At 37.2% G+C, this 22,390-nt stretch overlaps 1 protein-coding gene across 3 annotated transcripts in view; it reads left to right on the top strand.

Moving 5' to 3' along the window:
* The window catches only part of IL15 (interleukin 15), a 91,835-nt gene extending 70,382 nt beyond the window's left edge, over positions 1-21,453 (top strand). For all 3 annotated transcript variants that reach the window (XM_061191644.1, XM_061191643.1, XM_061191642.1), the window contains 6 exons: positions 480-578; positions 1,940-2,037; positions 3,363-3,447; positions 9,069-9,113; positions 11,105-11,242; positions 21,143-21,453. In XM_061191644.1, the coding sequence (XP_061047627.1) occupies positions 567-578; positions 1,940-2,037; positions 3,363-3,447; positions 9,069-9,113; positions 11,105-11,242; positions 21,143-21,253 (489 nt within the window). In that variant the 5' untranslated portion in view covers positions 480-566 and the 3' untranslated portion in view covers positions 21,254-21,453. The remainder of the gene's footprint in view (positions 1-479; positions 579-1,939; positions 2,038-3,362; positions 3,448-9,068; positions 9,114-11,104; positions 11,243-21,142) is intronic.
* The last annotated feature ends 937 nt before the right edge of the window (positions 21,454-22,390 follow it).

The raw sequence follows: 22,390 nt of genomic DNA, 5'->3' as shown, positions 1-22,390 counted from the left end.
AATTTTGTTACTTATGAAATTCTCAAATGATGTTTCAATTAACAGTGATTTAAAGACTGAAGACATCTATTCCATGTCTGTAGAAGTAACTACTTCTGTTATAAATTAGATTAACAGTCAGTAGCTTATATACATAAGATATTTGGCTGCTTCTGCTTTTCATTAATATGGTTTTGGAATTTAACCAATTCAGGAACATAATATAGTGGAAAGGCCTTGGGCTCTGTAATCAGACAGACCTGGTCTCAAATCCTGGCAGTCTTGTACTTGCTGTGGGACCTGGGCAGCTCACTCAAATGCTGCTAATCCTACACCATAGGATTGTTCTGAGGATTAAATGTGATACACATATCAAGTGACTAATAGAGTGCCCGTGGAAAAGTAGGTGCTCAGTAAATATTAATTCTCTTCCCTTCCTTTCCCCCCATTTGTCCACTTGTGTTTTTAATGGATCATCTTTACTCTGGGTTGTGTTGTAGGAAGTATTCTGGATGGATGGCTGCTGGAAACCCAATGCCTTAGCCAGCTCTTCTTCAATACTTAAGGATTTACTCTGGCATTGAGTAATGAGAATTTTGGTAAGAAAAATTAGATGAAGATAGTATATGGACTTTTCTTAAAAGGTCACTTGTATCTCAGATACTTCATAATAAGTTATATGGCTCTTCTCTAAAGATTTTGGGAAGTCACAGAGGTACATTCACATATGGATTGTTGTTGTTTTGAAAATAAGTAAAACAGGTTTTTAAAGTCTGTTAACACCCTGATGTGCCCTTGATGTTGTTGTAAATGTATTATTTCACTTATCTCACCCTGTTTTGTTCTTTAAGTGTCTATGTACTCAGTAAGTTGTGTAGTCTTTAACAGGTCTGGGCGTTATTCATCCCTTCAGTGTAGACTACATGAAGCACAGATTCTTAGAGGTTAAGTGGTTAAGTCAATACTGCTGTCTGAAACTATAAAGGTTTTGACAATGTTAAAGAGGCAGGCAGAGGTATTGAAACTCTGAGAAGTTCTAAGATAAGTGATTTTCCTAAATCACCCAGAAAAATGATTATATATTGACTCTCAGGGTGGCATAGAGTATCTTTGGTTGGTTCCATTTCTATCCAATTTTTCTCCAGATGATATTAATTTTTAATTTCATCATCACATGAAATTAATATATAACTAGTACACCTATATTAGTAATTCATGTCACTAATTTGTGTTGTATGAAATATGTTGGACATATTAGGAAAGAAGGATGAAAAGGAGGTTAAGGATAATAGAAACAAATTAAGCGGTGATATTAGCATATATGTAAATTAGTAAATATGTATATTTTCTTTAAATTATTGTCATTGAAATGCATCTGGAAAAATATGTATTGAAGAATTTTGCACATAGGAGACAGAGCCGAAGGTAGAGAGGAAAGCAAAAAAAGTAAATTCTAATTTCATTAATTCTGGTAAGGAATTCTGAAATCTTGATATATTTACATTTTGGAACCTAAAAATATGATAATTTTAAAATTATTTTAAATCTCATTTTTTAAAATGTTATTAATTTTTTTATACAGCAGGTTATTATTAGTTATCCATTTTATACATATTAGTGTATACATGTCAATCCCAATCTCCCAATTCATCACACCACCACCACCACCCCCCTGCCACTTTCCCCCCTTGGCGTCCATACGTTTGTTCTCTACATCTGTGTCTCCGTTTCTGCCCTGCAAACTGGTTCATCTGTACCATTTTTCTAGATTCCACATATATGCGTTAATATACGGTATTTGTTTTTCTCTGTCTGACTTACTTCACTCTTACGACAGTCTCTAGATCCATCCACGTCTCTACAAATGACCCAATTTCGTTCCTTTTTAACTAAAAAAATTTTAACTAAAAAATTTTTAACTAAAAAATTTAACCACTTTGTCTATGATTATATTTTTCAGAAACCATATTTGAGAAGTACTTCCATCCAGTGCTACTTGTGTTTACTTCTGAACAGTCATTTTTTAACTGAGGCTGGCATTCATGTCTTCATTTTAGGGTAATTTTATCTTTCAGCAAAAAATCATCATGTTAATAACCATGATCATTGTTCTTTAATATCTTCTCTATTAAATTGGTTTATGTTCAGTTTGCTTAAATCCTTAGGTACTCAGTATTTGGGGTATGATAGAGGACAGATTATGGGAGATTCAGAGGAGGTTTGGTAAACTTCCTACAGAGCATTTCTATATTCTTGTAATATTCCAAATGAGTATTATATCCTGCAAATAAATTGGACTTCTTGGTATCTAACTAAAATTGGAAGCACACTCTTTATTAATATCCTGTGTGATTTTCACACCAGTAAAAAAATTAGATATTGAGGGCTCACCCACATTACTTTTTTATCTGTCCCTGGCACTGACTTCTCCTATCCTTTGAGCCTTATGTTAGTTCAGTTTAAAACATTTCTTTCTTTATTGAGGCCTTTTGTTTTTCTTCCAAATAAACATTCATATTTTTCCATGCCTATTAACTTTTTTCTTCTCTGTTAGATGCAACTAATACACTGCACTCACCCAACCTATAGTTATGTAATCTCTCAGTTCAGTTTTACTCTATAATGCCTTCGTGCTGTGGGGAACCATAGATTTGTGCAGGTAAATCCTCCTCTCAAAAGAAAAAAATAGTATTGGCTCTCATGCTTCTGTACAGGATCCATCAAAGACAGACTATTTTTCCTGAAGCTCTAAGAATTATTCTACAGTTACTTGGTCAGTGTATGTGTCTTTTGTCCTGATATTAAATTACTGTTTTACAAACAATAAGTAAGCTATATGATCTAGTTTTATGACTAGATTAGGCTCAAGTCCATAACGTTTATGGAGACAGCTGCTACAAGGAGCATGCAAGGGGAATGTTTAACCTACTGTAAAGAATATTTACTGTCAAGATCATTACATGAAAAAGATGATTGCTTATTTTAAGAAGTTTACCCATTTATTAGATGTAAAAGTGTGATGGGACCTCTACTTAAAGAAAAGTAATAATTCATTCAAAAACATTACTGAGCACTGCCACACATCAAGCACTCTTTTTATTTCATTGTGATAAATTGCACCAGGTTATTTATAAGTCATCCCTTCAAATTAGGCTTTTCTTTAATGCAAGTTGGTCATCAGGCTAGCTTAAAGCATCAGAGTTGTACTATATGTTCAGTTTTTATATTCATCTACAAGGCTGTCGAATGCACAAAGGCAAGGATAACACTCATCTTTTCACTTGTTGGATTAAAAAAAGTCTTGATTGCTCTTTTGCCTATAGTATTCATCAAGACAATATTATGTTCATTCAAAATGCTTTGCTCTTTGGTTTTGCTTTCAGTTGTATCAGTGCAGGTCTTCCTAAAACAGAAGCAAACTGGCAGCATGTAATAAGTGATTTGAAAAGAATTGAAGATCTTATTCAAGTGAGTACTCATTTTTCCATAAAATATCTGGTATAATTGCTATGGAGTATGTTATTCCTTGTGTTTTGCTGTCAATCTTAGTGAAATCTCACTTGAAACAATAATGTTTCTGTAGAATTGGTGAGCCTCTTAGCACCTCAAATGAACTCTTTTATTTAGAATTTTCAGACCCTAATTATCTTTAAAACTCAATTTATGAGTGGCCCAGCATGAAGAACTCTCCGTCACCACAGGCCAGAGAGACTCCCTTTTCCTACCCAAGAAACCAGGCAGCTTTGTGGCCCTTGTGGGGGGAATGGCCTGACTCAGGGAAGGGCTGTCTGTTCCATGGGCTAGAGAACGCTTCTCCCACCTGGAGACACCAGCTGACCTGGCAGAACCTGTAGAGGGGAGAAATATGGGATGTACTATTGTGTGGGCGATACAACAGGGAGCAGTGAGAGTCCCCGGTCAACAGGTGTACCAAACCTTCCAAATTAGCACCACAAAGACTCTGAAAACTGAACCGTCATTGGAATCACAGCATGCAAACATAGGTCAGAACCTCTATGCTAAGCCTACACAGGGTGGCTGCATGTTAAAACAGAAGATTTAAATAGGACCAGGGTCTCCTGACATAATAGCCCAAATACCAGAATACAATTGAAAAATCACTTTTCATACCAAGAAGCAGGAAAAATCACAACTTGAATGAGAAGAGACTCAGAAACAGACTCTGATACTGAGATGGATTAGATGTTGGAATTATTTGACAGGGATTTTAAAGCAGGTATCATGAAGATGTGCCAGCAAGCAATTATGAATATCCTTGAAACAACTGAAAAAACCCCCCCAAAAAACAGAAAGTCTTAGCAAAGAAATACAATATGTAAAACGCACCAAATGGAAATTATGGAACTAAGAAATACAACAAGTAGAATATGAAACAAACTTGAGAGGCTCATTAGCAGAATGAATATGACAGAGGAAAGACAGTCAACTTGAGGATAGAATAATAGAAACAAAATAGACTGAAAAAAAAGCAAATAAAGCCTCAGGGAGCTTTGGGACAATAAAAGATCCAGCATTCCTAGCATTATCATCCTAGAAGGAGAGGAGAAAAAGAATACAAATAAAAGACAGAGATTGGCCAAATTGATAACAAAAGACAAACCAACTTTATGCTGTCTACAAGGAATTCACTTCAAATATACATGTATATACAAATATATACATATATAATATGTATATACAAATATATGCATATATAATATGTATATATAATATATGCATATATAATATGTATATATAATATATACATATATAATGTATATATAATATATGCATATATAATATGTATATAATATATATACAAATATATACATATATAATATGTATAAATAATATATATACAAATATATACATATGTAATATGTATATATAATATATACAAATATATACATATATAATATGTATACATAATATATACACAAATATATACATATAATATGTATATATGTAATATATATACAAATATATACATATATAATATGTATATATGTAATATATATACAAATATATACATATATAATATGTATATATGTAATATATATACAAATATATACATATATAATATGTGTATATATATATATAATGACATAAGTAGGTTGAAATTAAAAGAAGAGAAACCCATGCTGTAGTGGGTTGCATAGTGTCCCTCCAAAATTCATGTCCACCTAGAACCTCAGAATGTATCCTTATTTGGAAATGGGGTCTTTGCAAATATAATTAGTTAAGGTGAGGTTATAGTGGAGTGGGGTGGTCCCAAATCTAATGACTAGTGTCCTTATAAGAAGAGGACAGGATACATAGACACAGGGAAGAAGGCCATATGAAAACCGAGGCAGCTAAAAGCCAAAGGAGATTGGAATGTTACAGCTCCTAGCCAAGGAAGGCCAAGGATCGTCTGGAGCTGCAAAGGGTTTGGGAGCCATAAGGAAGGACAGTTCTCTAGAGCTTTCAGAGGGAACAGGCACAATTGACTCTTTGGCTTTGAACTGTAAGTGAATGAATTGTTTGAAGACACCTACTTTGTGATACCTTGCTACAGCAGCTCTAGGAAACTGAGGCACATGCACATAATAATTCACACAATAATTTTAAAAATCAGAAGTGGCTATATTCATATCAGATAATGTAGACTTCACAGCAAATAAAATTACTAGAGTCACGAGAGACATTACATCATGGTAAAAGATGAGTCCACCAGGAAAACATAATGATCTTAAATGTGTACCTACCAAACAGCAGAGCCTCAAAATGTAAGAAGCAAAATTAATAATAGAACCAAAAGGTGAAGCAGACGAATCCATAAATATATTAATAGTTGACTTTAGTACCTCCTCAGTGACAAATAGAACTACTAGACAGAAAATCAGAAAGGATATAAAAGAAGTGGATGACACAGTCAACCAACAATATCTAATTTCCATAGAAAAACACTTCATCCCACAACAGTGAATAAACGTTTTTTTTCAGGCACCACTCACCAAGACTGAACATATCCTGGGCCATAAAACAAACTTTAGCACATTTATCAGAACTGAAATCATGCAGAATATGTTATCCAGCCCCAGTGGAATCAAGTAGAAGTCAATTACATAAGTACAACAGGAAAATCTCCAAACACTTGGAAATTAAATGAGACACTTATAAACATTCCATGGGTCAAAGAGCAGGTCTCAAAGGATATTTAAAAATATAGAACTGAATGGAGACAAATAGGCAACATAGGGGGCTCCCCTGGTGGTGCAGTGGTTGAGAATCTGCCTGCCAATGCAGGGGACACGGGTTCGAGCCCTGGTCTGGGAAGATCCCACATGCCGCAGAGCGACTAGGCCCGTGTGCCACAGTTACTGACCCTGCGCGTCTGAAGCCTGTGCTCCGCAACAAGAGAGGCCGTGATAGTGAGAGGCCCGCGCACCGCGATGAAGAGTGGCCCCCACTTGCCGCAACTAGAGAAAGCCCTAGCACAGAAACGAAGACCCAACACAACCATAAATAAATAAATAAATAAATAAAAATTTTTTTAAAAAGCCTTACCCTGTTTGAAAAAAAAAAAAAATGCAACATAGGAAGTTTTGTGGGATTTAGCTAAAGCTTTACTTAGTGGGAAATTGATAAAACTAAATGATTACCTTAGACGAGAGGAAAGATCTCAGTTCACCAATCTAAGTTACTGTCTCAAGAAACTGGGAAAAGAGCAAAATAAGCCCAACACGTGCAGAAGGAAGGAAGTAATAAAAAGGAAGGAAGGAAGGAAGGAAATTGAAATCAGGAAAACAATAGACAAAAATCAACAAAACATAAAGCTCTTTACTTTGGGAAAAAAATCAATAAAGTCGATAAACCTTTAGAAAGCCTGACAAAGATAAAAGAGATGACACATACCATTAGTATCAGGACTGAAATTGGGGTCTTACTACAGAACCTACAACCATTAAAAGGATACTAAAGAAAAGCTATGAACAACTTTATTCTCGTAAATTTGATAATTTGGAGGAAATGGACAATTTCCTCAAAAACCACAAACTACCAAAATGTAACAAATGCAAGACCTGTTCAGTATCTGAAAATCAATCAATGTAATCCACTATACGAGTAGACTAAAGTAGGAAATCATATGATCGTATCAATTGATGCAGAAAAGACATTTTAAAAATGCAGCACCTCTTCAATGATAAACATGATAAACATTTCTCAGCAAACAAGGAATAAAGAAGAAGCTCCTTCAGTTTGTTACAGAGCATGTACAGAAAACCTAGAGCTGACATTAGACTTAATGGGGACTGACTGCTTTTCCCCTAAAATTGGGAACAAGGCAAGGATGTCTTTTCTTACCACTCTTATTCAAGATAGTATTGAAACTTTAGCTCAATTGGCAAGGCAAGGAAAAAAGAAATAAAAGGCTAAGGCAAGCAAAATAAATAATAGGTATGCATATTAGAAAGGAAGAAATTATAAATCACCCTAAGTCTTTTTTGGAGAGAAAGTACCAATAAATGGCTGTATTTTATTTAGGGAATGCAAATTAAAGCCTCAATGACATATCACCTATATGAATATTTAAAATAAAAAATATTGATAATACCAAATGCTGGCAAGGATGTGGAGGAACTGAATCATTTATATATTGCTGGTGAGAATGTAAAATTGTACAGCCAGTCTAAAATAGTTTGGCTGTTTCTTATAAAACAAAACATGCATTTGCCATATGATCCAACAGTTACACTCAAACATTTATATCAGAGACATGAAAACGTGCATTCACACAAAAACATGCATATGAATGTTAATAGAACTTTATTTATAATAGCTAAAAACTGGAAAGAACCCAAATGTCCTTCAACAGGTCAACAGTTCGGCTTTGGTACATTATATCAAACAATAATAGTGAGCAATAATAAGGAACAAATTACTGATACAACAAGTTGTGTGGATCTCCAGAGTATTATGCTGTGTGAAAAAAAGCCAGTGGGGTAAACAAACTGTAGTTCATCCGTACAATGGAATATTACTCAGTGATAAAAAGAAATAAGCTGTTTAGCCATGAAAAGGTATGGAGGAACCTTAAAAGCATATTGCTAAGTGAAAGAAGCCAATCAAAACAGGCTACATACTATATGATATGATACTATATGATTCCAACTATGTGACATTCTGGAAAAGGTTGGATACAATACAACAGGGGATAAGGGAAAGGGAAGGATAAAAAGGTGGAGCACAAGTGATTTTTAGGGCAGCAGAACTATTTTGTATGATACTGTAATGATCAACGCATGTCATTATACGTTTGTCAAAAACTATAGGCGTACAACACCAAGAGTGAACCCTAATGGAATCTATGGACTTTAGTTGAAAATGTATCAATATTGACTCATCAATTGTAATAGATGTACCACGCTAATGCAAGATGTTAATAATAGGGGAAACTTGGGAGGGGGCCAAGGGGCCATGTGGGAACTTTCTGTACTTTCTGCTCATGTTCTGTAAACCTACGACTGCTTAAAAAATAAAGTCTATTAATTTTTTCAATAAGCCTATTTCAAAAGGTTATATGCTGTATGATTCTATTTATATAACATTCTTGAAATGATATCATAGGAATGGAGAGCAGAGAAGTGGTTGCCAGGGATTAGACGGATGGTAGGGGGTGGGAGGAGCATATCTGGAGGAAGGTGATTTTGGCTATACAAGAGTAGCAGGAGGATTCTGTATCTTAACTGTGGTAGTGGTTACATGAATTTACACATCTGATAAAATGGCATGGAACTACACACACACGCACACACACACTAGTGCACATAAAACTGGTAAAATCTGAACAGAGTGGGTGGATTGCATCCATGTCAGTTTCCTGGTTGTGCTATTGTACTGTATTATGCAGGACCTCAACACTGGAGGAAACGATGTAGGCGCACACAGGATTTGCCTGTATTTTCTCTTACAATTTCATATGAATCTAAGATTATCTCAAAATAAAGAATTTCATTGAAAAAAGTTTTAGTGTTTTCATTAGGTTGTTCTCATTATATCTAAAGCGGGAATAGTTTTTCATATTACCTAATTTTATTTCCTTTCAGTCTATACATATGGATGCCACTTTATATACTGAAAGCAATGCTCATGTGAGTATAGTTTGTTTTCAATATTGCTATATTTTGCAATTTTCAAAGGTCTAAGAAGTATATTTTCATAAATTTACTGGACTGTGTATAGTTTAAAAATCTAACTTTTGGCACGTTCTTACGACACATGGTCAATGAATTTTATATGTAATTGTTGAGTTTATAGGACTTGGGGAGAAAGAGCTACATAGATGCTGTTTTCATTGTAGCATCATTGCCGAATCAAAACATAAAAAAGCTTTTCCCATCAATGTCAAACAAAATATAGTATATATTTCTGTGATGCAATTAAATCATGATGCAATTAAATGCAAGAATCAAGTTAACTCCGGCAATTTAAAAGTATCCAATATATCAGTTGTTTCCAGTGCTGTAGCATATTATCCCTTTTAATCATATTTTTTACAAATTGTTTAAATACATTCATGCGCTACATTTTGCCCGAATCTCTACAGTTGTCAAAAAGGGATTCTGACTGCTTACTCTCTATGTGAGAAAGAAAACAAACACAACCCACAAAGTCTATCAGAATTCAAAACGGATCTTGTTTCACTCATATGCTGCTGACGTTGCCTTAAGCATATAGGATTTCAGTTGAGTTGCTAGTCCTTTCCCTCTGAATTGGCTACAAAAAACCAAGAAACAAATCCCTGACATCTTCACTTCGTGAAAAACAAACTGTGTGTTGTGTGCATTCAGAGCTCAGAGTCCTCTCTCTATTATTCCTTAAGTAGAATTTCTCTGCAGTAGAAGGTTTTGCCCTATCAAGACTTTCTAAGCATTGGAAAGAAGCCACAGCCAGAAACTAGAAAGAACAGCTATCCATCATTCACTTGGCTAGTGCTGCTGCGCTAGAAATCGTTTCCCTCTTTTGGCTTCGGCATGTTTTCCACTTTTCTGTGCATTTTCTTCAAAGTAGAAAGCAGTCAGTTAACCACCAGCACTCCGAATCCTGAGATGGCTTTTTTTGTGAGAAGATAACCTCGCAACCCGTGGGTTGTAGAAAGTAGTTGAGATTGAAATTTAGATTTAAACCCTGACTCAGCCACTTCCAAGCTTTGTTACCTTGGAAGACACTAAATATTTCTGAACCTCAGTTTTATTATTTATTTTATTTTATTTATTATTTAGTTTATTATCGACATGGTGACAGCATTTACCCTTTCAATCCGGAGAAGCTGCTGTGGGGGAATAAGGAATATTGCCAGTTCCAGGCACGTGGCTGTCATCCTTCCTTTCTTCTTCCTTCCTTCCTTCCTTCCGTAAGCACCTGTTAAGTGCCTGCAGAGTCCCAGGCACTATGCATGGCACTGAAAACAGGAAATCAGACACGTCGTGGTCAAATTCCCACATGCTCACTAAATGCTTCTTTTGTTTGAAGTTTAAGTTTTTGTTAAAGTAATCCTCTTGGGAAATGTATTTTTGTGGGACCTGAAAGGTACCTTTCTGATATGGCCAGCCTGTGAATAGACCATACTCCTGCTTTGATTTTTCTAAGAAATTTCTTGGAATCACATCTGCCTCTGGAACTTTGGAACTTGCAGGAATAGTATGATTAGCAGCCACCACTGTTTAAAATGTTAACAATATGATCTGATTCTAAGAAATTCTTCCATATGCACCATCTCTATTAATGTTCTGAGAGTCTCAGGTCAGTATTACCTGCCCTTTACACAGAGGAAATGTGCTTAGTGAGGAAAAAGTGGCCTATTATTTCCACGTTTTCTAGTTTTATGTTCTTTCTTCTATACAGTATCACCATCCTTCCTGTTTTGTTCTCAGTTTGTTTTGGTTTTGATTTCAAAGCCAAAAGAGAAGGAAAAAAATCAAGCTGCTTCCTATGTAAAACTTTTTAGGGGTATTGTGTTTCTTCATAAAATAGCTGGATTGACTTTTTAAAAAATCAAAATTACATCTGTGTGAAACTGAATAATGGGGAAATAATTGTCTTTTTTTTTCTTTTTCAAAATGGTTCTTTGTATCTCTTTTAGCCCAGTTGCAAAGTAACAGCGATGAAATGCTTTCTCCTGGAGTTACGTGTTATTATGCATGAGTCCAGAAATTCAGACATTAACGATACGGTAGAAAACCTTATCATCCTAGCAAACAGCAGTTTATCTTCCATTGAGGTGAGTTATCCAATAGTTATGCAGAGCTACATCGGATGCTGTTGGCTTGATTGGGAGAAATCATTAGCTGGTTGGGATGTAATGGACAAGGAGACCCTCTGAAGGGGCACTTGGGAAAGTGAGTTAATTCCAGTGGAGTGGCATCCAGAAGCAGCACCATCACTAGTGTGCACACACTCCTAAACTGTTTATTGATTTATTCATTCAACAAACATTGACTGCATACTCTAGGCCGTGTGCTTCAGTGCTGGTATGACAAGGGTGAACCAGACAGTCAGGTCACTGACCTCAAGGTGTCGATCACTAGGTGCAGTGGATAGACATTAATCTAATTACATAATTGTTGAGCATCCATAGTAGTAATCCACATTTACTTGGGTTATTACTCTGTGCCAGATACTGTTCTTCAAGGGTTAGATGGTAATTCGTTGAATTCTCGCAATCAATCTGTGAGATAGTTGTCACTGTTTCTGTTTAAGGTTGAAGGAATTGGGGCTCTGGGGGCTTGAATCTCTTCCTCCAATTCACACAGCTAGTAAAATGGGGAGCCAGGAGTCCCTGAGCAGTTTCACTCCAGAGTCTGCCTTCTTATCTACTCAAAGAATAAATGCTGCAAAAGGATAATAATAAAAATATTAATAATTGGAGTATAATTTGGACCATCCCAGGCAACAGGAGCAATATAGGCCTCCAGGAGAGCAAATACCAGGGACCCCCTGGGGCATTGGCTATGCAAAGGCCCTACAAAGGATTATGGCTTTCAGGGCAAAACACTAGTGGCCAAAGCAAAGTGAATAGAAAAAGTTTTATAAACCAAAAAGGCATAATCATAATTCGTTCATTTTACAAATACTTTTTGGGCCCCATTGTAGGCCCTCAAGATAACAGAAGTGAAAAAACACACATAGTTCCTGCTCTTACGGAAGGAAGAAGCATACAGAAATCAACCAATAAGCAAATGAATAATAAGTCAGGTGTTTATTAAGTGGAAGGGCAAAGAAAAAAGAGGCAGGTAAGGCGACTGGGAATCTACTTTAGAGAAGGTTTACCTACTCAGCTGACATTTGGCAAAGACGTGAGAGGGAAAGAGCTTTAAGGATGCCGGGGAAAGTATGTTCATGCAGAGGCAACTGAAAGAACAGACACCCCGAGCTAATGTGGCTGGACACCTTGGATTTTCCCTAAAAGTGCCAGGTGCTTCAATGTCACTGTGTCAGTGACGTTACCTCTTTATAACCACAGCCACTCCCCCACCTCAGCACACCCCACCCCCTTCTCTGTATGTCCCTCTGTCTTAAATACTACATATCTTACTTGATGGATATTGTCTGTTTTTTCCTACTAGTATGGCAGCTTCAGAAGGGGAGGGTTTTTTGTTTGTTTCTTTGTGTTCGTGCTGTATCCCAACTCCCAGAACAATGCTTGGCATGTACTAGATTCTCGATCTATTTCTGAAATGAATATATTAATGTTTAAAATACTCTTGTGATATGTTATTTCTCTGTTATTGGTGGAAAGACTGACCCATGCAACAGATAACTCACAGCAATGTCAATGGGGAACACTTTAATGTGCATTTTTATAGTCACCCTCATCATGACATAGTGTGGCCGGACTGCACAGTCAGAAGACCTGGATGCAGAGCATTTCATTGATTATGTCAAATGAGATGAGTCATTTAATATCTCTGCCTTCCTAGCTGACATAATTATTTTCAGGATCAAATAGGACAGCACAATATGGAATATGATAGCGCCTAGCGTAGAGTATGTGCTTGATAAACATTGGTGAATCTGAATTTTAAATGCTTAATGGATGGAAAATCTAATTTTGAATTTTGCTGGTGAAGCTTTCATGGTTCAGATGATCCCTGAAAAATTTAATTTTAATCGCTACATTTGCAATATTCTAGTTATTCATGAAACTCTGTTTATTTTTTTTGTTATTTTTTTTAACATTTTTATTGGAGTATAATTGCTTTACAATGGTGTGTTAGTTTCTGCTTTATAACAAAGTGAATCAGCTATACATAAACATATATCCCCATATCTCCTCCCTCTTGCGTCTCCCTCCCACTCTCCCTATCCCACCGCTCTAGGTGGTCACAAAGCACCGAGCTGATCTCCTTGTGCTATGTGGCTGCTTCCCACTAGCTATCTATTTTACAGCTGGCCACTCTCTCACTTCATCCCAGCTTACCCTTCCCACTCCCTGTGTCCTCAAGTCCATTCTCTACATCTGTGTCTTTATTCCTGCCCTGCCCCTAGGTTCTTCAGAACCTTTTTTTTTTTTTTTAGATTCCATGTATATATGTTAGCATATAGTATTTGTTTTTCTCTTTCTTACTTACTTCACTCTGTATGACAGACTCTAGGTCCATCTACCTCACTGCAAATAACTCAATTTCATTTCTTTTCATGGCTGAGTAATATTCCATTGTATATATATGCCACATCTTCTTTATCCATTCATCTGTCGATGGACACTTAGGTTGCTTCCATGTCCTAGCTATTGTAAATAGTGCTGCAATGAACATTGTGGTACATGACTCCTTTTGAATTATGATTTTCTCAGGGTATATGCCCAGTAGTGGGATTGCTGGGTCATATGGTAGTTCTGTTTTTTTAAGGAAACTCCATACTGTTCTCGATAGTGGCTGTATCAATTTACATCCCCACCAACAGTGCAAGAGGGTTCTGTTTATCCACACCCTCTCCAGCATTTATTGTTTGTAGATTTTTTGATGATGGCAATAATGACTGGTGTGAGGTGACACCTCATTGCAGTTTTGATTTGCATTTCTCTAATGATTAGTGATATTGAGCATCCTTTCAGGTGTTTGTTGGCAATCTGTATATTTTCTTTGGAGAAATGTCTATTTAGGTCTTCTGCCCATTTTTGGATTGGATTGATTGTTTTTTTGATATTGAACAGCATCAGCTGCTTGTAAATTTTGGAGATTAATCCTTTGTCAGTTGTTTCATTTGCAAACATTTTTTCCCATTCTGAGGATTGTCTTTTCATCTTGTTTATGTTTTCCATTGCTGTGCAAAAGCTTTTAAGTTTCATTAGGTCCCATTTGTTTATTTTTGTTTTTATTTGCATTTCTCTTGAAAGTGGGTCAAAAATGATCTTGCTGTGATTTATGTCATAGAGTGTTATGCCTATGCTTTGCTCTAGCTGTCCAGTTTTCCCAGCACCACTTATTGAAGATACTGTCTTTTCTCCATTTTATATTCTTGCCTCCTTTATCAAAAATCGGGTTACCATATGTGCGTGGGTTTATCTCTGGGGTTTCTATCCTGTTCCATTGATCTATATGTCTGTTTCTGTGTCAGTACCATACTGCCTTGATTACTGTAGCTTTGTAGTATAGTCCGAAGTCCGGAGCCTGATTCCTCCAGCTCTGTTTTTCTTTCTCTAGATTGCTTTGGCTATTTGGGGTCTTTTGTGTTTCCAAAAAATTGTGAAATTTTTTGTTCTAGTTCTGTGAAAAATTCCATTGGTAGTTTCATAGGGATGGCATTGAATCTGTAGATTGCTTTGGGTAGTATAGTCATTTTCACAATGTTGATTCTTCCCATCCAAGAGCATGGTATAACTCTCCATCTGTTTGTATCATCTTTAATTTCTTTCCTCATAGTTTTCTGGATACAGGTCTTTTGTCTCCTTAGGTAGGTTTATTCCTAGGTATTTTATTCTTTTTGTTGCAATGATAAATGGGCGTGTTTTCTTAATTTCTCTTTCAGATTTTTCACCATTACTGTATAGGAATGAAAGAGATTTCTGTGCATTAATTTTGTATCCTGCTACTTTACCAGATTCATTGATTAGCTCTAGTAGTTTTCTGGTAGCATCTTTAGGATTCTCTATGTATAGTATCATGCCATCTGCAAAAAGTGACAGCTTTACTTCTTCTTTTCTGATTTGGACTCCTTTTATTTCTTTTTCTTCTGTGATTGCGGTGGCTAAAACTTGCAAAACTATGTTGAATAATAGTGGTCAGAGTGGACAACCTTGTCTTGTTCCTGATCTGAGAGGAAATGGTTTCACTTTTTCACCATTAAGAACAATGTTGGCTGTGGGTTTGTCATATATGGTAAGTTCTCTCTATGACTACTTTCTGCAGGGTTTTTATCATAAATGGGTGTTGAATTTTGTCTAAAGCTTTTTCTGCATCTATGAGATGATCATATGGCTTTTATTCTTCAGTTTGTTAATATGGCATATCACATTGATTGATTTGCGTATATTGAAGAATCCTTGCATTCCTGGGATAAACCCCAATGGATCATGGTGTATGATACTTTTAATGTGCTATTGGATTTTGTTTGCTAGTATTTTGTTGAGGATTTTTGCATCTATGTTCATCAGTGATATTAGCCTGTAGGTCTCTTTCTTTGTGACATATTTGTCTGGTTTTGGCATCAGGGTGATGGTGGCCTCATAGAATGAGTTTGGGAGTGTTCCTCCCTCTGCTATATTTTGGAAGAGTTTGATAAGGATCGGTGTTAACTCTTCTCTAAATGTTTCATAGAATTCGCCTGTGAAGCCATCTGGTCCTGGGCTTTTGTTTGTTGGAAGATTTTTAATCACAGTCTCAATTTCAGTGCTTGGAATTGGTCAGTTTATATTTTCTATTTCTTCCTGATTCAGTCTCAGAAGGTTGTGCTTTTCGAAGAATTTGTCCATTTCTTCCAGATTGTCCATTTTGTTGGCACATAGTTGCTAGTAGTAATCTCTCATGACCCTTTGTATTTCTGCAGTGTCAGCTGTTACTTCTCCTTTTTCATTTCTAATTCTATTGGTTTGAGTCTTATCCTTTTCTATCTTGATGAGTCTGGCTAATGATTTATCAATTTTGTTTATCTTCTCGAAGAACCAGCTTTTAGTTTTATTGATCTTTGCTATCATTTCCTTCATTTCTTTTTCATTTATTTGTGATCTGATCTTTATGATTTCTTTCCTTCTGCTAACTTTGGGTTTTTTTGTTCTTCTTTCTAATTGCTTTAGGTGTAAGGTTAGCTTGTTTATCTGAGATTTTTCTTGTTCCTTGAGGTAGGATTGTATTGCTCTAAACTTCCCTCTTAGAGCTGCTTTTGCTGCATCCCATCAGTTTTGGGTCGTCGTGTTTTCATTGTCATTTCTTTCTAGGTATTTTTTGATTTCCTCTTTGAGTTCTACAGTGATCTTTTGGTTATTTAGTAGTGTATTGTTTAGCCACCATTTGTTTGTATTTTTTACAGATTTTTTTCCTGTAATTGAAATCAAGACTCACAGCGTTGTGTATGGAAAAGATACTTGATACAATTTCCATTTTCTTAAATTTACCAAGGCTTGATTTATGACCCAATATATGATCTATCCTGGAGAATGTTCCATGAGCACTTGAGAAGAAAGTGTGTTCTGTTGTTTTTGGATGGAATGTCCTATAAATATCAATTAAGTCCATCTTCTTTAATATTTCATTTAAAGCTTGTGTTTCCTTATTTATTTTCATTTTGGATGATCTGTCCATTGGTGAAAGTGGGGTGTTAAGGCCTCCTACTATGATTGTGTTACTATCGATTTCCTCTTTTATGGCTGTTAGCATTTGCCTTATGTATTGAGGCGCTCCTGTGTTGGGTGCATAAATATTTACAATTGTTATATCTTCTTCTTGGATCATTATGTAGTGTCCTTCTTTGTCTCTTTTCATAGTCTTTATTTTAAAGTCTATTTTGTCTGATATGAGAATTGCTACTCCCTCTTTCTTTTGATTTCCATTTGCATGGAATATCTTTTTCCATTCCCTCACTTTCAGTCTGTATGTGTCCCTAGGTCTGAAGTGGGTCTCTTGTAGACAGCCTATATACAGGTCTTGCTTTTGTATTCATTCAGCCAGTCTGTGTCTTTTGGTTGGAGCATTTAATCCATTTACATTTAAGGTAGTTATCGATATGTATGTTCCTATTACCATTTTCTTAATTTTTTTGGGTTTGTTATTGTAGGTCTTTTCCTTCTCTCGTGTTTCCTGCATAGAGAAGTTCCTTTAGCATTTGTTGTAAAGCTGGTTGATGGTGCTGAATTCTCTTAGCTTTTGCTTGTCTGTAAAGGTTTTAATTTCTCCGTCGAATCTGAATGAGATCCTTGCTGCGTAGATTAATCTTGGTTGTAAATTTTTCCCTTTCATCACTTTAAATATGTCCTGCCACTCCCTTCTGGCTCGCAGAGTTTCTGCTGAAACATCAGCTCTTAACCTTATTGGGATTCCCTTGTATGTTATTTGCTGTTTTTCCCTTGCTGCTTTTCATATTTTTTCTTTGTATTTAACTTTTGATAGTTTGATTAATATGTGTCTTGGCGTGTTTCTCCTTGGATTTATCCTGTATGGGACTCTCTGTGCTTCTTGGACTTGATTAACTATTTCCTTTTCCATATTAGGGAAATTTTCAACTATAATCTCTTCAAATATTTTCTCAGTCCCTTTCGTTTTCTCTTCTTCTTCTGGGACCCCTTTAATTCAAATGTTGGTGCATTTAATGTTGTCCCAGAGGTCTCTGAGACTGTCCTCAGTTCTTTTCATTCTTTTTTCTTTATTCTGCTCTGCAGTAGTTATTTCCGCTATTTTATCTTCCAGGTCACTTATCTGTTCTTCTGCCTCAGTTATTCTGCTACTGATTCCTTCCAGAGAATTTTTAATTTCATTTATTGTGTTGTTCATCATTGTTTGCTCTTTAGTTCTTCTAGGTCCTTGTTAAACGTTTCTTGCATTTTCTCCATTCTATTTCCAAGATTTTGGATCATCTTTACTATCATTACTCTGAATTCTTTTTCAGGTAGACTGCTTCTTTCCTCTGCATTTGTTTGGTCTGGTGGGTTTTTATCTGGCTCCTTCATCTGTTGTGTGTTTCTCTGTCTTCTCATTTTGCTTAACTTACTGTGTTTGTGGTCTCCTTTTTGCAGGCTCCAGGTTTGTAGTTCCCGTGGTTTTTGGTGTCTGCCCCCAGTGCATAAGGTTGATTCAGTGGGTTTTGTAGGCTTCCTGGTGGAGGGGACTGCTACCTGTGTTCTGGTAGATGAGGCTGCATCTTGTCTTTCTGGTGGGCAGGACAGCACCCAGTGGTGTGTTTTGGGGTGTTTGTGACCTTATTATTATTTTAGGCAGCCTCTCTGCTAATGGGTCGGGTTGTGTTCCTGTCTTGCTACTTGTTTGGCATAGGGTGTCCAGCACTGTAGCTTGCTGGTCATTGAGTGGAGCTGGGTCTTATTGTTGAGATGGAGATCTCTTGGAGAGCTTTCGCTGTTTGATATTACATGGAGCTGGGAGGTCTTTGGTGGACCAGTGTCCTGAACTCAGCCCTCCCACCTCAGAGGCACAGGCCTGACCGCTGGCTGGAGCACGAAGACCCTGTCAGCCACATGGCTCAGAAGAAGAGGGAGAAAAAAAGAAAGAAAGAAAAATAAAATAAAATAAAATATAAAGTTATTAAAATAAAAAATAAAATAAATTATTAAAAATAAAAAATTGAAAAGTAATTTAAAAAAGAAAGAAAGAAAGAAGAGAGGTACCAAACCAAAAAACAAACCAACCAATGATAACAAGCACTAAAAACTATACTAAAATAAACCAAAAACCAAAAAAACCGGAGAGACAGAACCCTAGGACAAATGGTAAAAGCAAAAGTATACAGACAAAATCACACAAAGAAACATACACATACACACTCACAAAAAGAGAAAAACGAAAAAATATATATATATATTAAAAAAAAGGAAGAGAGCAACCAAATCAATAAAGAAATCTACCAATGATAATAAACTCTAAATACTAAACTAAGATAAACGTAAAACCAGAAACAAATTAGATGCAGAAAGCAAACCTCAAGTCTACAGTTGCTCCCAACGTCCACCACCTCAATTTGGGATGATTCGTTGTCTATTCAGGTATTCCACAGATGCAGGGTACATCAAGGTGATTGTGGAGACTTAATCTGCTGGTCCTGAGGCCGCTGGGAGAAATTTCCCTTTCTCTTCTTTGTTCGCACAACTCCTGGGGTTCAGCTTTGGATTTGGACCCGCGTCTGCGTGTAGGTCGCCTGAGGGCGTCTGTTCTTTGCTCAGACAGGGTGGGGTTAAAGGAGCAGCTGATTAGGGGGCTCTGGCTCACTCAGGCCGGGGGGAGGGAGGGGTACGGAATGTGGGGTGAGCCTGCGGCGGCAGAGGCCTTTGTGATGTTGTAACAGCCTGAGGTGTGCCATGTGTTCTCCCGGGGAAGTTGTCCCTGGATCACGGGACCCTGGCAGTGGCGGGCTGCACAGGCTCCTGGGAGGGGAGGTGTGGAGAGTGACCTGTGCTTGCACACAGGCTTCTTGGTGGCTGCAGCAGCAGCCTTAATGTCTCATGCCTGTCTCTGGTGTCCCCGCTGATAGCCCTGGCTCGTGCCCATCTCTGGAGCTCGTTTAGGCAGTGCTCTGAATCCCCTCTCCTTGCGCACCTTGAAACAATGGTCCCTTGCCTCTTAGGCAGTTCCAGACTTTTTCCCAGACTCCCTCCCGGCTAGCTGTGGCGCACTAGCCCCCTTCAGGCTGTGTTCACGCAGCCAACCCCAGTCCTCTCCCTCGGGTCTGATCTCTCAAGCCCGAGCCTCAGCTCCCAGCCCCCACCTGCCCTGGTGGGTGAGCAGACAAGCCTCTCGGGCTGGTGAGTGCTGGTCGGCACCAATCCTCTGTGTGGCAGTTTCTCCACTTTGCCCTCCGCACCCCTGTGGCTGTGCTCTCCTCCGTGGCTCTGATGCTTCCCCCCGTCACCCCCCATTTCCACCAGTGAAGGGACTTCCTACTGTTTGGAAACTTTTCCTCCTTCACAGCTCCTTCCCAGAGGTGCAGGTCCCGTCCCTATTCTTTTGTCTCTGTTGTTTCTTTTTTCTTTTGCCCTACCCAGGTACGTGGGGAGTTTCTTGCCTTTTGGGAAGTCTGAGGTGTTCTGCCAGCGTTCAGTAGGTGTTCTGTAGGAGCTGTTCCACATGTAGATGTATTTCTGATGTATTTGTAGAGAGGAAGGTGATCTCCATGTCTTATTCCTCCGCCATCTTGAAGGTCTCTCTGAAACTGTTTAAATTACTATAATTTGTGGTATTCTTCAAAATAGTTGAATTCAACCAATAATAATTGGGTGAATATTATGTGCCAGGCCCTATGCTAAATGCTAAGGGAGCAAAAATACATAGCCTTGCCTGTCCTGAAAAAGCCTAGAGAATAGTGGTATGCAAAGCATAAAGCTCCATAATATCAATATAATACATGATGTGATATGACAGAGAGTCTAAACAAGGGGTTCTGAGAATGTAGAGAAGGGACATTTAGTGCAGCCCCAGGAGCTCAGAGGTTCAGAAAAGCCTTCCTAATGGAAACAGCGCCTGAGTGATCTTAAGTGTGAGTGTTGGTAGCTAAAATAGAAGTGTGGAACAGGCAGAGAGAAAAGCAAAGACAGCAAGGCACCTAATAGCCTGATGTATATATGGGAGCTAAAGGCATGAGCCCAGTGTTCCTAGGGCATATCTTTGAGCTGTGGAAAACGTGAAAGAAATAGGTAAGGAACCACTCAAGGAGAGCCTGCATGCCATGCAGGGAAGCATGGACTTCATGCTGGGGTAGATGACCAGAAACTATTGAAGGACTCTAAGCAAAAGTTCATGGTTCAATAGATTTTTTTTTTTTTCAGTTTTTTTTCATTGTCCTTAGTTCACTCTAGGAAAAATCAGCCCTTATCAAATCTCCCATAGTTCTTCCTAATATGATAATTCCTAACCTGCCAATGAATTTATGTCTCAAGACTTCACCATATGGTTCAAATGATATGATATTCGCAGGAAAGGCATATTTTAGACTTTCCAATCTAATCCTTTCTTTTTATTTGCAGTATAAAACTGAATTGGGATGCAAAGAATGTGAGGAGCTGGAGGAAAAAAGTATTAAAGAATTCTTGAAGAGTTTTGTACATATTGTGCAAATGTTCATCAACCCTTCTTGATTGCAGCTGATCCTTTTCAGCATTTCTATTATTAACAAGCAGCTCCCCACTGCTTAGAGGCAACAATGAAACACTCAGCATTTCAAATGTGCTGCCTAAATAAATTCTTCTGGCAAGAGGATGATCAGGATCTTTGGTCAGATGAACTCACAGAAATGAAGGCCGAACAATGGCATTGAGTACCATGGTGTCTATGAACGAAGGACTTATTTTATTCATTTATTTTTAATTTATTATTGAGATTGTACATATTTGTAGCATAATGTAAAATGTTGAATAAAATTGTGTACATATTTTATCTTTTGAAATTGCAGTGATATTTTATGTCATAAGAAAATAGAGGGTGTTTGGTTCAAGGGTGATAGTCAAATTATTTAACAACCACTGGGGCTGGGCACCACTGCTGTAGGTAAAGAGGATGCCCCAACCAATGTGGAAATTGACTACCAGCCTTCCTTTACTTCTCCTTTAGGTGTAGCACTTGGAGGGAGAATTGACTACCAATGAGAAAGGAGGAACTAGGTGTGAAACCAGTAATTTCGTTATTGATATATAAAGCACTTGTTATGAGAGAGAGAATTTGCAAGTACCTGGCATGGAATGTGCATCAGTCCATCTCAGGTGGGGATGGCAATAATAAACCTTCACTGATAGGTGGAACTGTGTATCAAAAACTGATGATTGCACCGGTGTTTATATTTCATGCTTCCCCAAGTACAGGTATTTTATTTTTCCACATTGTATTTCCCATGTTTGTATAATAAAAAAACTGCTGATGAGTTAAAAGTCAACATGATCTGGCATAAAATAATTGTTTCTATTATTTTTTAGTATACTGTCTAAAATTTTCAAACTCTTTTCAAATGGAACTGACTGAAATGAAATATTCTCATTTCATCACAAATTTCTTTCCCCCAGTTCACTTCTGGCAGTCTTTACTGAGAGACTAAATGGCAGGAATTGATCTCCTAAGAATTGGATTTCTTTCCATTTCACAGTACAAACCATTTCTCTATTGAAACATTCTTTTGTAGTCCAGTGCCCCATCCAGGCTCATGTATCTCATTCTTTTAGTCAATGTATGCTTAAAATTTTCTTTCGAGATAGTTTTAGAGAAATCTGTATTCCATTTCACTT

This window comes from Eubalaena glacialis, chromosome 5, assembly GCF_028564815.1.
Source record: "Eubalaena glacialis isolate mEubGla1 chromosome 5, mEubGla1.1.hap2.+ XY, whole genome shotgun sequence".
NCBI classification, from domain to species: Eukaryota; Metazoa; Chordata; class Mammalia; order Artiodactyla; family Balaenidae; genus Eubalaena; species Eubalaena glacialis.
The sequence above is the reverse complement of the archived record's forward strand: the minus strand, read 5'-3'. Positions and strand labels throughout refer to the sequence as shown.